The 14,211-nt window shown below is 45.0% G+C and overlaps 3 protein-coding genes across 3 annotated transcripts; 2 read left to right on the plus strand and 1 right to left on the minus strand.

The window, feature by feature from the left end:
• Nucleotides 1-1,965: 1,965 nt before the first annotated feature.
• On the plus strand, nt 1,966-4,385 carry LOC109732568 (small ribosomal subunit protein eS12). The gene is made up of 5 exons (XM_020291743.4): nt 1,966-2,111; nt 2,216-2,263; nt 3,188-3,491; nt 3,917-3,982; nt 4,091-4,385. The coding sequence occupies exons 2-5, from the start codon at nt 2,259-2,261 to the stop codon at nt 4,148-4,150; spliced, it is 435 nt and encodes a 144-aa protein (XP_020147332.1). The 5' UTR covers nt 1,966-2,111; nt 2,216-2,258; the 3' UTR covers nt 4,151-4,385.
• Nucleotides 4,386-5,063: 678 nt separating this feature from the next.
• On the minus strand, nt 5,064-7,552 carry LOC109732567 (accelerated cell death 11). The gene is made up of 4 exons (XM_020291742.4): nt 7,217-7,552; nt 6,168-6,340; nt 5,873-6,018; nt 5,064-5,508 (listed from the first exon to the last, which is right to left on the minus strand). The coding sequence occupies exons 1-4, from the start codon at nt 7,415-7,417 to the stop codon at nt 5,402-5,404; spliced, it is 627 nt and encodes a 208-aa protein (XP_020147331.1). The 5' UTR covers nt 7,418-7,552; the 3' UTR covers nt 5,064-5,401.
• A 171-nt stretch (nt 7,553-7,723) lies between these two features.
• Nucleotides 7,724-14,064, plus strand: LOC109732566 (zinc finger CCCH domain-containing protein 16). Its single transcript, XM_020291741.4, has 9 exons — nt 7,724-8,112; nt 8,756-8,914; nt 9,018-9,152; nt 9,296-9,454; nt 10,515-10,607; nt 11,998-12,114; nt 12,308-12,382; nt 12,542-12,768; nt 12,849-14,064. The coding sequence occupies exons 1-9, from the start codon at nt 7,783-7,785 to the stop codon at nt 13,819-13,821; spliced, it is 2,268 nt and encodes a 755-aa protein (XP_020147330.1). The 5' UTR covers nt 7,724-7,782; the 3' UTR covers nt 13,822-14,064.
• Nucleotides 14,065-14,211: the final 147 nt, after the last annotated feature.

Consider the following 14,211-nt stretch of genomic DNA (forward strand, 5'->3'; position numbering starts at 1 on the left):
TCTCGCAGGGCTGTCCCAGCAGCCCCGCGTTCGTCCGTGTATGCAGCTCACCCTCCTTCACCTCCGACTCTATCTTTTGCTTCTTTACCCCCTCGTCCAACTCAAGCTCCATGTCAACCGCATCGCGCTTCCTGCCACTCCCCTTTACATCTGTTATCCTCACATTCTTATCCTTTGCTAAACCTTGCCCATCTCGGCCTTTTAATTTCTTGTAGCGTCCCCCAGTTTTGTCACTCACACCTTTCTGATTGGAGACCTTCTCTACATTCCTTTCACTGTCTTTGTCAATTTGCATACCTACCTCTTGCATGGCGTCAATATTCCCAGGCTCACTTTGGCTCAGCATAGTTCCCTTGATCATATCCTCTCCCTTGGTCGTACTATGCCCATAGCCGTCAACCAATGAGAGCCATATGCGTTGCCCCCACCAAAGTTCCTCCTGAACCCGCATGCACATCAATCTGCGTGTTCTTTAGCTGCAATGCCTCGGTCGCTGCACCCTGACACCCACTCCCATCCTTCCCAAACTCCATCGGTTCTTGCTGTTTTCCTGTCACTCCACTCTCCGGCAAAAAGCCAGGCGATTCGGCATGCCCCGCCCTGCTCCAGCCCCTCCCTTCACCAAATGAGCTACCTCTTTCCTTCTCTCCTCCTCGTCAGCAATATCGCTCCAGCCTTTTGCATTCTTTCTCCAAGACGGCGCGTCACTCCCCGACAAAGATCTCCCCTTCCATTGATCCAAACCCCCGCTGCTCATTCCCCGCCCCCTCGAGCTTGACCGGCTATCTCCCCACTTATTCCTTCCTTCTACATACCCCCGCTTTGGCATGAACGCTCGCAGCCACGAGCCAAACTGTTGTCTTTCTCCCTTCTTCAGTTTTATGCCGCACACCTTGTCCACATGACTGATGATCCCACAGGTATAGCAAAAATCAGGAAGGTACTCGTACTCAAACGGGCACCAATTCTTCTCCTCCTCTTCCATCGTCACTCTATGTTCTCTAACGTCACTGCCACCTGTATCCTCCTGTCCATCATCCAATATGAAACCCCGCATGAGAGGAACTTTGATGTTCATCCTAACCTTTATCCTGAGAAATTTGCCCACCGCTTTTCCATCATCCCATGCATCCACTTCCTAGACCTCACCAATCTCCGCACCAATTTTTTCACCTGCATCTCTACACATCAGTCCTAGCGGTAGTCTCATCACACGAACCCAGATTGGGATGGTCTCAAAAGCATAATCTTCCAGCCGCTTGCTCGCATCAAAATCTTCAAACACAAGAAGATCGTTGCCAAATTCCCATGGACCTCCCTCCACCGCCATCCTCTTACCCGATTCTTGCCCAAACGTGAACAAAAAAGTATTCTCCCCAACTTCCTTACAATCCACCCCCCTGATAGGGCACCAGATCCTGCCCAGTGTCTCCGCCATCGCCTCCTCGAACACTGGTTTCTCCGACAGTAGCTTTGCTAGGGCTTGCGGCTCCACAACCCCCTCCTTCCCAGATCCAGTCCAACCAATCTTGATGCTCTTTCTCTCCTTGTCAGACAGCTTCAGGTTACGCAGAAGCCCTTCCACCTTCTCCATCGCCTCCTTCACACCTTGGAACTGACACTAGGGAAAACAGTGTTTTAAGATCGCGAGCCCTAGCACTCACGAAAGCCTTTGCGTGGGAATTGGTGATTGGATGGAAAAGAGGGTGATCAAAACGGGACGAAGGCGGCAGGGAAACCCTAGGTCGCCCTCGAAGTCACCTAGAGAGGGAGAACAAAAACGAAACCGCCACACGTGGGGCGGACAGGCCTCCCATATTTTTTTCATTTTTATATACAAATAATAAAACGAGGATCACGTCGCAAAAGAACCAGAGAGAGAGAAAAGAATAAGCAGAGATGAGGCTTCTCACGGGTCTAAAACAAGGCTTTTCGTAGAAATGGCCCAACACCCACTGGCCCAACGCACCTCTACATTCGCGCGGCCCGCCGGCAGGCCCCGCCGAGCGACAACAAAAGCCGCGACCCGTCGGCCTCCGCCCTCCTCCCCAAACCCCAGACGAAACCCTAGCCTGCCTCCCAGGAGCGCCGAGTCCCTCCGCCCCCAACAGGTGGGTGGCGGCGCTGAGCCCCTCTTCTCCTCCCAGCCTCCGCATCTCTTATCTTCCTCCGTCCGCCGTCTCGCTAATCCTCGAATCTCCTCTCCCTGTTGCAGATCTACGCGCGCGAGGTTCGGTTCGGTCTTCGGAGCTCGAGACATGGCGTAAGTCCCCCCATCCAAATCTGTAGGGGTTTGTGGCCGCGTAATCCGGCTGCAGCGCCGTGTATTTGTCTGGTCCGGCGAACTGTTGGCCGTGTAGTAGACTCTGCGGTTACTCGGCGCATGGTTGTTCGTGCTACTTGTTGCCTTACCTCGGAGGAATGTGCTGCTGTTGTGGAGAAGCTGTCTTTGACATAGCAAGTGATGTTGTTGAAGGCGGCATGTTCCTGTTTGATCGATTCCGTGTCACTGCCTCACTGCTCTAGGTGTCCATGTTTAATAGATCCTGTCTAGTTGGTTTTGGTCGATCTCGTGTAGCTTAGTTGATCTAATTTAGAGAAGAAATTGCGAACATGTCACCTGTGGTTTTAACTTTTAAGTGGGTTGAGAGGTTGTATCTGTCATGCAAAGTACCCGGTCAGGATCAACTGATGCTGATATAGTGATTACTGTGCTTGCTTTGAGTTGAAATGGTCTGTTCTGATTGCAGTCTTGCAGATCTTATGTAACATTTTCATGCAAGGTTGCATTTTATAGCTGTAGTGTAACCAATATTGTCCTTGTAGGAACACAACCGGATAGAGGATGCTATACTAACTACCTTTTTCCTGTCGTAGATTTGATTGTTATCTTACTGTATGAGTAATGTAATATGTAATATAGGTAACTATAGCATGTGTGCATGTTTTATCATGAAGTGGTCATTTGGTCATTATGTGATGCATTGCCGTCTGAGCAGTATAACAATGTGTAATGTAGAAAGATAGCTGTACATAGAGGATGTTGTGTTCAAAACTAATCCTGAGAAGGCCATTTGGTCTTTATGTGATGCCTTGCTCTCGAAGAACTATCAATTCACTGTGTGATGCAAATGCATGTGCTGGTTTGTTTTTTCTGTCGACTTAGTCTTTCCTTTATGTTGATCAGGGAGGAGAATGCCCCAGTTGAGGTTGCCGCTCCGGTTGCGGCCCCTACCCCAGTTCTTGGAGAGCCCATGGACTTGATGACTGCTCTGCAGCTTGTGATGAAGAAGTCAAGCGCTCATGACGGCCTTGTCAAGGGACTTCGTGAAGCTGCGAAAGCGATTGAGAAGCATGCTGCTCAGATCTGTGTGCTTGCTGAGGACTGTGACCAGCCTGATTACGTGAAGCTGGTGAAGGCACTGTGTGCTGAGCACAACGTTCACTTGGTCACTGTGCCTAGTGCCAAAACTCTTGGCGAGTGGGCTGGGGTTAGTATTCTTGTTCATCTGCTTAGTAATATTTACATTTCTCCCAAATTTCACCTCATATTTATCTTCATATACACATGTCATGTTCATTTGCATAGTGAAATTTGCATTAATTCAATATTTACCTCAATGAACATGTGGTCTGTTACATCTACTTGATTTCCACTAGGTATACTTGGTCTCATGTTAATGGTCAAAGCTTATGTCTGGTCATTTGCTACTCCCTCCGTTCCTAAATATAAGCCTTTAATCTCTAAAAAGACTTCTATTTAGGAACAGAGGGAGTAGCTGTTTTCCTAGTTTGTTGCTTAGCTTGTAGCTTAAAGTTGGGCATGCAGTATGATGGTTCTTCTTAGTTTGCAAAAAACCTTGTATGGAAGCTGGAACGACTTGCTGACAAATTCCATATCCTATATTTGATGCAGCTTTGCAAGATTGACTCTGAGGGCAAGGCAAGAAAGGTGGTGGGCTGCTCATGTGTCGTCGTGAAGGTAAGGATTCCGTTCTGATTGTCGTGAAAGAAGAATCCTGTTCTATTTTAGTGCAAAGAAGAATCTAATCCTAATCTAACTTTTGGCCGTTCTTTCCCCTCTAACCAGGACTACGGCGAAGATTCGGAGGGTCTTCACATCGTGCAGGAATACGTCAAGTCGCACTAGGGACAGCCTTCCAGTTTCCGGATTCTGCAGGATGCTAGTAGCTTCGTTATGATTGTGTTCCATGTCTGAAACTTGTTAGCCTAAGAAAATTATCTTGTGCGGTTTTGTCGAATCAGAGTTTCGTTTCTGGTGCTGGGACATCATGGCTTGATTGTCAGAGATACAGATCTTCCAGTTTCCATGTTGTCGGTGCTATCTCTATATTAAATATGAGAGTGTTGATTTTGAGTTTGCATGAGGTGTTGTGTTTACGGCTAAGTTTGATGAACGAAATTACTCCACGAGCGATGTTCACTGAATGATCTGCATAACCACTCTTTGATGAATTATTACACCGTCTGTTGTACCGGGTTGATAGTAGGCAGCACCCATTTGCGAATTAGCGAAAGATAAATTACCCTGGGAAGATGAATTTGATGTATTTAGAGCATTGTGGTTTATCCCACCCAGGTGAAGCAGGAAATGCATGGCCGTGCACTCACATGAAGCAGAAAACACGAATACTCAACGTTGTCCTGGAAGCAATGCTTGAAAGAAAGCATAAGGAAGTGTCAAATCAATATGATGTACTGGCAAAGCCAGTAAGGAAGTGTCAAATCAATATGATGTACCGGCAAAGCCAGTAAGAAGGGAATCGAAAGTAGATAGGGACTCCCACTGTAGATGTGGTTTTATACCTTGCTGAATTGGTACCTTATAGCATAACGAATTCCATGATTGCTAGATCGATCCATAGGGATTGATGAAGAATGAGCTGATAATGGAATTTTTCTTTGATAAACAGGAAACTTATGATTAAGATGCTCCGGAATGGAAACGAGGGAATGCCACAATACCCGGATTTAGTCAGATCCAATTCGAGGGATTTTGTAGGTTCATTAATCAAGCCTTGGCAGTTGTTCCGATCAGACTATTCTCAAAGATGCATATGGCATGCATCATAGTACATTGCAGGTAGCATTCCAGTTTAACAGCTTAGAGATAAGCTGGAATTTCATGTTGTTACATCATACATTGCAGGGTAGCATTCCAGTTTAACAGCTTACAGATAAGCTGGAATTTCAGGTTTGTAACAACGGCTCCCGTATCCACCCCGTCAAGAACCTCCACGGTAGCAGCACAGCTTATTGAATTTAGGTCACAACTCTGAACTCTCGAACTCAAACACCAAAACCAGCTACAGTTGTTTGAGGTCACAGCACACCATCTAGTTGCATTAGTACATTGGAAGTCTCTTTGTATAGGCTTTGCTCACCAGTCTAGCCCTAAATTCTTGGAGGTGAAGAGGTCTTCGACGTAGAGAATTACTGGTCCAGACGACCTGACGAAACTCTGCATTTGAGCCCTTGCCGAATTTTCTGCGAGGTTAAAAGAGGCAGTGACCCAAGATCAGAATCAAGTGACACCAAGACAAAGAAGCTAAGATAACCTATTGTGTTTTTGACATATTTTGTCCCAATCATTTTCTCCTCATGCAACCTGATCAACTTATGCGCAACATATAATTGTATATGGACTTGCATATGACCTGCTCTAATGCAAGCAAACAACTATACAAATAAATAACTAGATCAATGCTTTCTAAGGCAACCAAAAAGCAATGTGAACAGATCATGTCAGCTAATTTTGCGAGTTGCTTGCTTGGCATGGAAGTTCAGAGTAATAACATGTGTAAACTACAGGAGAGATAAATCGGTGTTCTGGAGATCAGAACACACTCACCATCTTCATTCAGTTTCTTCAAGAGCTGCGACTTGGAAGGGAGGGCATACATTCCAGCACCAACTGCTTTCCTTATGGCCCAGCCATGGTGAGGAGCAAACACCTGAGCATAAGCCTTCGACGCTGCGTCCTTCAGGGAGTTGCCTCTGAAACAGAAGAGAATGTGAGCATTCAGATAACATTTACTCAACAGACACCTAAGAGTAGCAAACTAAAGTGTTGACAACATAATATAATTTTTTTATCACAACATAATATAAGTGACAGCACTATCCCGTTTGCAGCTTGAACTTACTCTGTGACCAATATCTGCTCAAACAGAACTTTCACCATATCAATCCCACGCTTAACCCTCAGTAGATTCCTCGTATGGCTCCCCGCCTGCCTGACAGTGCCCTTCTGAATGTCAAGCTCAACCATGGAGGGCAATGTTGAAATCGTCTTGGATGCCTCCAGTAAATCATTAACCTGCAACCACGTAAGGCGAAGTAACCAGACAAGATCACCAAACAAAAGCCTTGAAAAGGGGATGCTACAATTAACTAGGTAATAAGCACGCATGAGTATATGAGGTTTCTGTAACAAGATAACATGTGAAATCGGAAATGGTTGCACACTTGGTTTGCTAAGCAGTAGTACTAAAATAAGTGCAGAGTATGCTGGAACTTCCAACAACTTAAGCATACACCAGAACAAGCATATCACAATACCAGCTGAAATAGATAATCTGATCCTTATGCGCACACAATAATTCCTGGCTTGATCAGGTTGCAAATCAATTTAGACCATCTCTGCCTAACCTCGTAGCCTTATACAAGCCTAGGGGATCACCACAATTACCTTAAAACAGAGATGTATACAATTAAAGCAGTAGTATATACTAACTCAAGTGCAGAAGTGGGTAGGATTTTCTACACCTGAAGCATACACCGCAACAAGCATAGCACACAGACACAGTAGCAGAATTAGACAGTCCGATCCCGATGAAACACCCAACTATTGCTGCCTGATCTAGCTCGGAATTCGACAGATCATTTCACCCCAAACCTCCTAGCCTCAAACTAAAGTGGACCAACACAATTACCTTCCCACGTGGATGACGCACAGCTATGCAGCGTATACCAATCAAAAATAAACTCAAAACAGAACTCACCAACTCCATCCGGTTTGAGAATTTTGAGGTCATTTCACCCCGAAATGTCCTCGGAATCACCAGAAATTTCACCACATACAAGCACACCGAAGTAGCATACCGAACAGCCGACTCGCCCTAAGCAGCAACCGGGGGAGGAATCGCGAGACGCGAGCTAGAGCAGGTAGCGGGGAAGGAGAGGGGGCGCTTGCCTTGGCGACGTAGTCCATCTCGGCGAACTTGAAGGCGATGCCGAGGCAGCCGAAGAGGACGGAGACGTTGGAGCAGGCGCGCGAGAAGTCCCCCGCCGCCATCGCGGGCTGCTGCGGCTGCTGCTGCTTCGCGACGGCCGCGAGCTGCTCGAACGACGCGCCGATCCGCCGCAGCGGCTTGTCCGCCTCGTTGGACCCCATCGGCCGGCCTCCGCCGCGGCTCGCCGCCGGCGCCGCGGTCAGAGAGGGTGGGCGCTTCGAGTTCGAGAGCTTGGGTTGGGTGGCGTTGGCGTCTGGGCTGATGCCTTGTGCTTTCGGTGGTTGTATACGCGTTGCTGTGTGAAGACTGAAGAGGGCGACGGCGATGATGGCGAGGTTGGGGTCGGTCCTGTGATGGGCCTGAAAGTGGGAACGGTAGCAGACCCATGAAGCGTAAGCATGTTTTTTTGGGCTTCTAGCTTAATTTCTTCTTTCTAAGTTAAGCTGGGCCTTGTTCGATAGAGAAAGCCCTAAAGAAAAGCCGAGAGGCCGAGGGGGCGGATCGAGGAGCTTCCATCCGAGCGTCCATGTCCACGGCGGCCGGTGATCTCCCGGCGGCGTCGACGAGGAGCGAGAGGCGGAAGGAGCGGAAGAAGCAGCGCCGCCGGCGCGCGCGCAGGGAGGCGGCGGCGGCCGCGCGGGCCGCAGCAGAGGCGCTCGCCGCCGACCCGGAGGAGGGGCGCCGCCTCCGGGAGCTCGAGGAGGCCGAGGCCGCCGCGTCCGACCGCGCGCGCCGCGCCTTCGAGGACGCCGAGCGCCGCTGGCTTGAGAAGGCCGCCGAGCGTGCCGCCGAGGAGGCAGCCGCGGCGGCTGCGGAAGAAGAGGCGAGGGCCGCCGAGGCTTCCACACGCGACAAGGTCTCCTGCTTCTCACTTACCCCAGTGCCTTGGTTCCTTCAACTGACCTAGAGTATTTAGCCAGCTGCTTGCTTGCTTAAAACTAACTACGTCCTCCGTTTCTATTGTCGATGAAGCCGCACACCTGATTCGTAATAATAGCATAATCTGCAGAACAATGGGACGGTTTGAGGTGTATGTTGTCTAACTGACATGAACAGCACTCGCAGGATGTTGGTATTGGCTACCTTCGATGCAAGCTGTCACATAACAATAGCAACAAATTATACCAGTGTTCTTGGAGATGTTTGGAATATGATTGATAACAAGAAGCCAAAGAGGATAATCAGGAAGAAGAAGAGGAAGCAAAGTTGGTAGCTCATTGTTTGGAACATTACCCCATTTCAGTTCTCCGCTGCTTGGTAGCTCATTGTTCAAGGACACTCGTGCTTGGTCCATGGCACGTGACTTTACAGATTCTGATTGTTGATTGGATATATTTATTCTCATCCTCTTGATACATCATGTATGCGTGTTGTTTTGATAACTCAATGCATGTGTTGTGTGCTTTTCATAGATTTTTTTTTTACTAGCTGGTGGAATGTTTGAGAATAAGTTACGTTCTAATGGGTCCTGATTATTGTTGCTTCTTGGGCTATTTCAGTATAACGATGATCACAGAGACGAGACAGAAGACGATGGGGAATGGGAGTATGTTGAAGATGGACCAGCGGAGATCATATGGCAAGGAAATGAGATCATTGTGAAGAAGAAAAAGATCAAAATACCAAAGAAGACAGAGGATAAACCACTAAGTCAAGAGGTCAAGCTTATGTTTGTGATAAAGTTTTGTTGTCTCTTTACTGTTGCTCAAGGATCCAGTTTTTGACTTACCATCTGAAAAGGGCATGTCCAATGTCTTGCAGGAAGATAGACCTACATCAAATCCGCTGCCACCTCAGTCTGTAGCCGTTGCTTCTCAGAGGAGAGAACCTTCCTTGTCTGCTCGAGAACTACTTGAGAAAGTTGCTCAAGAGACTCCAAATTTCGGAACTGAACAGGTATACCCCATGGTTCTCTTTTCAGCTGGACAGGGAAGGATGTACTTCTATTGCAAAATATAGGAAGGCAAACTCCCAATATCTAATCAACACATTTGCCTATATTTGCACCAATGTAAAGACTCTGTTTATTTTCTCTGTAGGATAAAGCCCATTGCCCATTTTACCTCAAGACAGCAGCTTGCCGCTTTGGAGTGCGCTGCAGCAGAGTTCATTTCTACCCTGACAAATCATGCACATTGCTCATGAAAAACATGTATAATGGTCCGGGCCTTGTTTTGGAACAAGATGAAGGGCTTGAGGTTTGTTAGAGGACAATCCCTTGCAAACAAATTGGTATCCTGAACTATTCTGTGTTTTGGCACAACTTTTTAGTATTGTTCACCCTCACTTTCATGGACAGTTATACTCATTACAATACTTATTCCTGACCTACTCACTGTTTTAAGATCATACTCGGTTTGTTAGGCTCATCTCAAAAAAATCTGAACTGTCAGTTTTGGAAGGCCCCTTGCTTTAGGAATAGGCAAATATTAAGTACAGTCACATTAATTTCTGTCTATATTTGGTTCTCAATGTGGGATCAACCAATGTATGAAGGAGGAGTGACCATGCATACTGCATTAATACATGGTCCATCACTTAATTAGGTCCTCCTTGGTTACAGTGATTTTTTAGTGAGCCAAATGGATTAAGCTTAAACTTTGTGCTGTACAATGAACAACCATAGGTAGAAATAACTTGTTACTTTAATTCTTTTGTAAGTTCTCTTCAAAGTGTTAAAATGTGCCTGTTGCTCTTTAGAAGTTTTGCTTGATCTTCTGGCTACTCTCAGACCTGCGACATAATGCATGTTCATTGATGCATTCTCCAAGAATTCCGTCTCGAGGCAAACAGTGACCAACCACCCAGTTGGTTTCATTTGATTGGGGACGCCCTGAACTTTCATCTGCTACCGTATCCTAAATTTTCATGTTGCTTGTGTTGCTGAGATTTGCTATGTTTTTAACTTTTGAAAAGGAAATATCTCCAATATTTAAAGTTTACAACATGTCTTGAGAATTATTGATGAAGCAGCTCCTTGACAGTCCCATAGTACTTGTGAGATGTTCTTTTATTGGACGTGTTGATGATCATTAGGTGACAGGTGAATGTGTTTTTAACCCCTTTAGTATAGAAAATACTTTTTGATGGTAAACTATTGCTTAAGTAGGCCCTCAGTATTACTTTTGTGTTTTCTAGTTTTAATTATCTGTTTCTCCCTTTGTGTTTTCTCCTGTGTTTACTTCATAGGTCGTGGAAGTTGCAGTTGAATGGTTGATTTGATCCATAGCTAATAAGGTTTTTTATAACATCCTCCAGTTTACAGACGAAGAGATTGAACAGAGCTATGAAGAATTTTATGAGGACGTGCACACAGAATTTCTGAAATTTGGTGAACTTGTCAACTTCAAGGTTCTTTTTTTCTTCCTACCCTACCGAGAGTAGTTGATTTTCCCTCTGGCAGCATCTCTTTGTCTGTTGCAAGAATAGTACTTTTTCACTAACTTTGTAGGGTTAGGTTAGTTGGTTATTAGTCTCCAAGGATGATAATTTGTTCTTACTTAATTGGGTTAGTGGCCTAATTCAAAAATGTTTGTATTACCATTATGTGTTTGCTACAACTATCAATCATGCACGTGCAATGCATGGTTCCCATAATTTACATTCAATGTGAACTTGTGAAGTGTACTAACATTGTGGAAATCCATATTTATAAGACCTAAGTGTACGCATCATTAAATTTATTTCTTCTCCAGTAAACTACTCAAATGAAAAAATCCTGGAGATTACATATGTTAAATCGTGAGCCATAAGCATGCATGTTTAAATCATGAGCCGTAAGCATGCAATTAAGAGATTATTTGTGTTGGTGATTAGGAGACTAATTCTGCCAGCTATTAATATGATATATGCATGGTTTGGACTGAAAGTAACCAACACCACTGTGAGTCAATCAGGACAAACAGTTTCACCTTAATTCATGTTGGTCCCATATCTCAAACGCCTTCACCTTCACTCTAATATTCATATGTACTCTGTTCGTACCCCAACTCAGCACAACAAGCATTGCCTCTTCTACTCTTACAAGTTACAAATAGAGATATAGATATGAATATGATTGATTATGGCTGACTCATACAATAGTATTATTAGGCTGGCTCTCTAATAATTTACTCAAGGTATTGTGTTGTTCTGTAGGTAGCTAGCTTGTTAACTGTAGTTGTTCATAGCGACTTCACTTTGTTGCACATGCTATACCCTAGGGACTTTTCAAATGCGGACTTGCATAGGCATTTTAACCTCACCTCCAGTTCAATATGCCACCCACCTAATGGTCTCGTGGACTACGCACCAATATTGTAAAAACTAAATACAGAAAGGAAAAAGAACCTCGGACCTAGGTCTGTGCTGGATTTATGTTAATTGAAAAACAACTGGGTGGTTTGTTAGCTTGAATTAGTACACATATTTATCTGAAATGGTTACCAAAAATGTTATCACCATTCATCAGTGGTTCCATTGCGCGCAACACTAAGAAGCAGAAATCTGTATTTAAATTTGAATTCTAAATTTAAACTAGATGACATGGTGAATTTCTAAATCCTGGTCAGAGTTGGCCCTCGGATGCAGCACGAGTTTTCTCAGGTTATGCAACTTGGCCTAAGCATTTAATCTACAGCTGAACAATTAACTAATTCAAGATTCTCGTTATTTTTCTAGTCTTCTCATGTTATCTGTTATGCTGAAATTTGGCTTCTGCGTAACATTTATTCCATAGAAATAATTCTAGATATTATTTCAGGTATGTAGAAATGGATCATTCCATCTTCGAGGAAATGTCTATGTGCATTATAAAGCCTTGGATTCAGCTCTTCTTGCCTACAACAGCATGAATGGTCGATATTTTGCTGGGAAGCAGGTGATTACTTAATTTTATTCCTCAAGTACTGTGAGTTATGTGAGCAGAACTGCTAGAGTATTCTTGTGAATGCTTTCTTACATCTCAGTGAATACTTCACCTTAGATGCTGTTCCTGGTTTTTAAATAAGAAATATGTTTCCATATGTTACTCTTGCATAAGCTTACCTTGAAATTTTTTTCCTGCTCTTCAGATAACATGTGAGTTTGTTGCTTTGACGAAATGGAAGTCAGCGATCTGTGGTGAGTACATGAGGTCAAGATTCAAGGTATCTTAAGTTTACACTGTGTCACCTGAATTCTTTGTTTTATTTGACATGTACGAAGCATATTAACATCATTCATATTTGTGAGCAGTATTTTAGTTTGAAAATGGCTAAATGATTAATACCATCTATGTGCTCTGTTTCATCTCTCTTGTTTAACAGACATGTTCACATGGAGTTGCTTGTAATTTCATCCATTGCTTTCGTAACCCTGGTGGAGATTATGAGTGGGCTGATTGGGACAATCCTCCACCTAAATACTGGAGTCGGAAGATGGCTGCTCTGTTTGGTCCCTCAGATGATGCTATTTTTGACAAGGCGAGTGATACCCCAGATTTTGAACGGTTACACAGTTCAGATAGGAAGAGACTGAGAAGTTCTGATGACAGGTACATGTTCAATTATTTTAGTCATTTAATCTATATACAGTTTTTATTATACTGAAGTCTAAAATGAGAGGATTCTGTAGGTATATTTCAAGTAGACATGGGGATGGAGGTGCACATAAACGGCATTCATCAAGAGTTTTTTCACATTCGAAGCAAGAGCAGAGCAACCATATCATGAAACATGGGCATACTCGACATAGAAGAGAAGCATCTGCAGCAAATGAGCAACGAGGCCAAGAGATTGAAGATGATACTGGCAGATACTGTTCGCCCATGGAAAATGAAAGAGTGTCCCAAGCACATAAGCATGAAGAGAAACATAGAGACGGCCATGGCGATGGAGCACGTGGATACAATGGTAAAACCAAGTCCAGGAAGCACAGATCTGAACGGCACGAAAGTCTGGAGTCTGGATGTTCTGATTGGCCTTCAGAATTTGCTGATGCAGGCACGAGCAGAAGTCCTTCAGGCAGCAAGTCCACCAACAGGTACAATAATCACAAAAGGAGCCGGAGGCAATCCTCGGATGATCCCAATCTTGAAAGGGGCTACTCCACTGCGGACAAATCATCGGGGAAAGCGCACATTGCCAAAAGTAGCTCGAGACATTACGTTGAAGATGACTCTTATGGCGAGAAAGTTAGTGGAAGAGGCAAATCTGGAAAGCACAGTGATCGTTGTGATGACCCCGACGATAGATGGCTAGCAACAAATAGTGATGTTGATTCAGATGCAGAAGCTCAATTCCCGAGGTCAAGCAGTGGAGTTGGTAAAGGTGGAAGGAATGATAATGCTCCTCCTGATGAGGATGATCGTTATCAAAGGTCCAGCAGCAGGTCTGCTAGGTCAAGAGCGAAGGATGACAAGAGCAGTAGGAAGAGGAAGAAGCATCACAGTGAAATCAGGAAGAATAGCGACAGCGATGACGGTCCCTCGGACTCTAGTGACATTAGGGATTTGAGCTCGCATGCGTGGAGGAGTCGATCAAGAAGCAGTGAGGAGGATCTCTCATTGCACAGGCGGAGGAAGGGTCGCCGTGGTCATGATTCATGATGCAGCTGAAATATCTGATCATTTGGTCACTAGACTGGCGACTTCGGTTTTTGGACGTTAAAAGAAAATGTGGTATAGATGCCAGTAGCTCAGGCAGTAGTCCTTGCCAGCCTTGCTTTCTTCTCCTTTTATTGTCTTCTCTTTGCCGATGAGGTTCTTTTTCCGGATAGAGATTTCTTGCAAAGCAGAAGGCTTGTAATAATTTTGCTAATTTAGAGTTGTTTACATCTCACCCTTGGTCCAGCCCTGGAATTCCACCGACTTTATGCTCATCATCACACTTGCTATTGAATGAAAAGGATTTGTTCCATTGCACTTCGGTGAGGGAAGGGGGAAGCTGCAGGAAGGCTTCGCTCGCTCGCTTTCAGGAGCGCCCTGTCACCAGACCAA

Source organism: Aegilops tauschii, chromosome 5, assembly GCF_002575655.3.
Source record: "Aegilops tauschii subsp. strangulata cultivar AL8/78 chromosome 5, Aet v6.0, whole genome shotgun sequence".
Classification (NCBI taxonomy): domain Eukaryota; kingdom Viridiplantae; phylum Streptophyta; class Magnoliopsida; order Poales; family Poaceae; genus Aegilops; species Aegilops tauschii.

What these genes read in the sequence shown, in the direction of transcription:
- LOC109732568 (XM_020291743.4), top strand. An exon ending in CTCTTGGCGAGTGGGCTGGG is followed by an intron (nt 3,492 to 3,916) that starts GTTAGTATTCTT and finishes TATTTGATGCAG; the next exon opens with CTTTGCAAGATTGACTCTGA. An exon ending in GCTCATGTGTCGTCGTGAAG is followed by an intron (nt 3,983 to 4,090) that starts GTAAGGATTCCG and finishes CCCTCTAACCAG; the next exon opens with GACTACGGCGAAGATTCGGA.
- LOC109732567 (XM_020291742.4), bottom strand. Translation starts at nt 7,417, where the DNA reads ATGGGGTCCAACGAGGCGGACAAGCCGCTGCGGCGGATCGGCGCGTCG. An exon ending in GAGCAGATATTGGTCACAGA is followed by an intron (nt 6,019 to 6,167) that starts GTAAGTTCAAGC and finishes CTTCTGTTTCAG; the next exon opens with AGGCAACTCCCTGAAGGACG. An exon ending in GAAGAAACTGAATGAAGATG is followed by an intron (nt 5,509 to 5,872) that starts GTGAGTGTGTTC and finishes TTAACCTCGCAG; the next exon opens with AAAATTCGGCAAGGGCTCAA.
- LOC109732566 (XM_020291741.4), top strand. Translation starts at nt 7,783, where the DNA reads ATGTCCACGGCGGCCGGTGATCTCCCGGCGGCGTCGACGAGGAGCGAG. An exon ending in ATAAACCACTAAGTCAAGAG is followed by an intron (nt 8,915 to 9,017) that starts GTCAAGCTTATG and finishes AATGTCTTGCAG; the next exon opens with GAAGATAGACCTACATCAAA. An exon ending in AACAAGATGAAGGGCTTGAG is followed by an intron (nt 9,455 to 10,514) that starts GTTTGTTAGAGG and finishes AACATCCTCCAG; the next exon opens with TTTACAGACGAAGAGATTGA.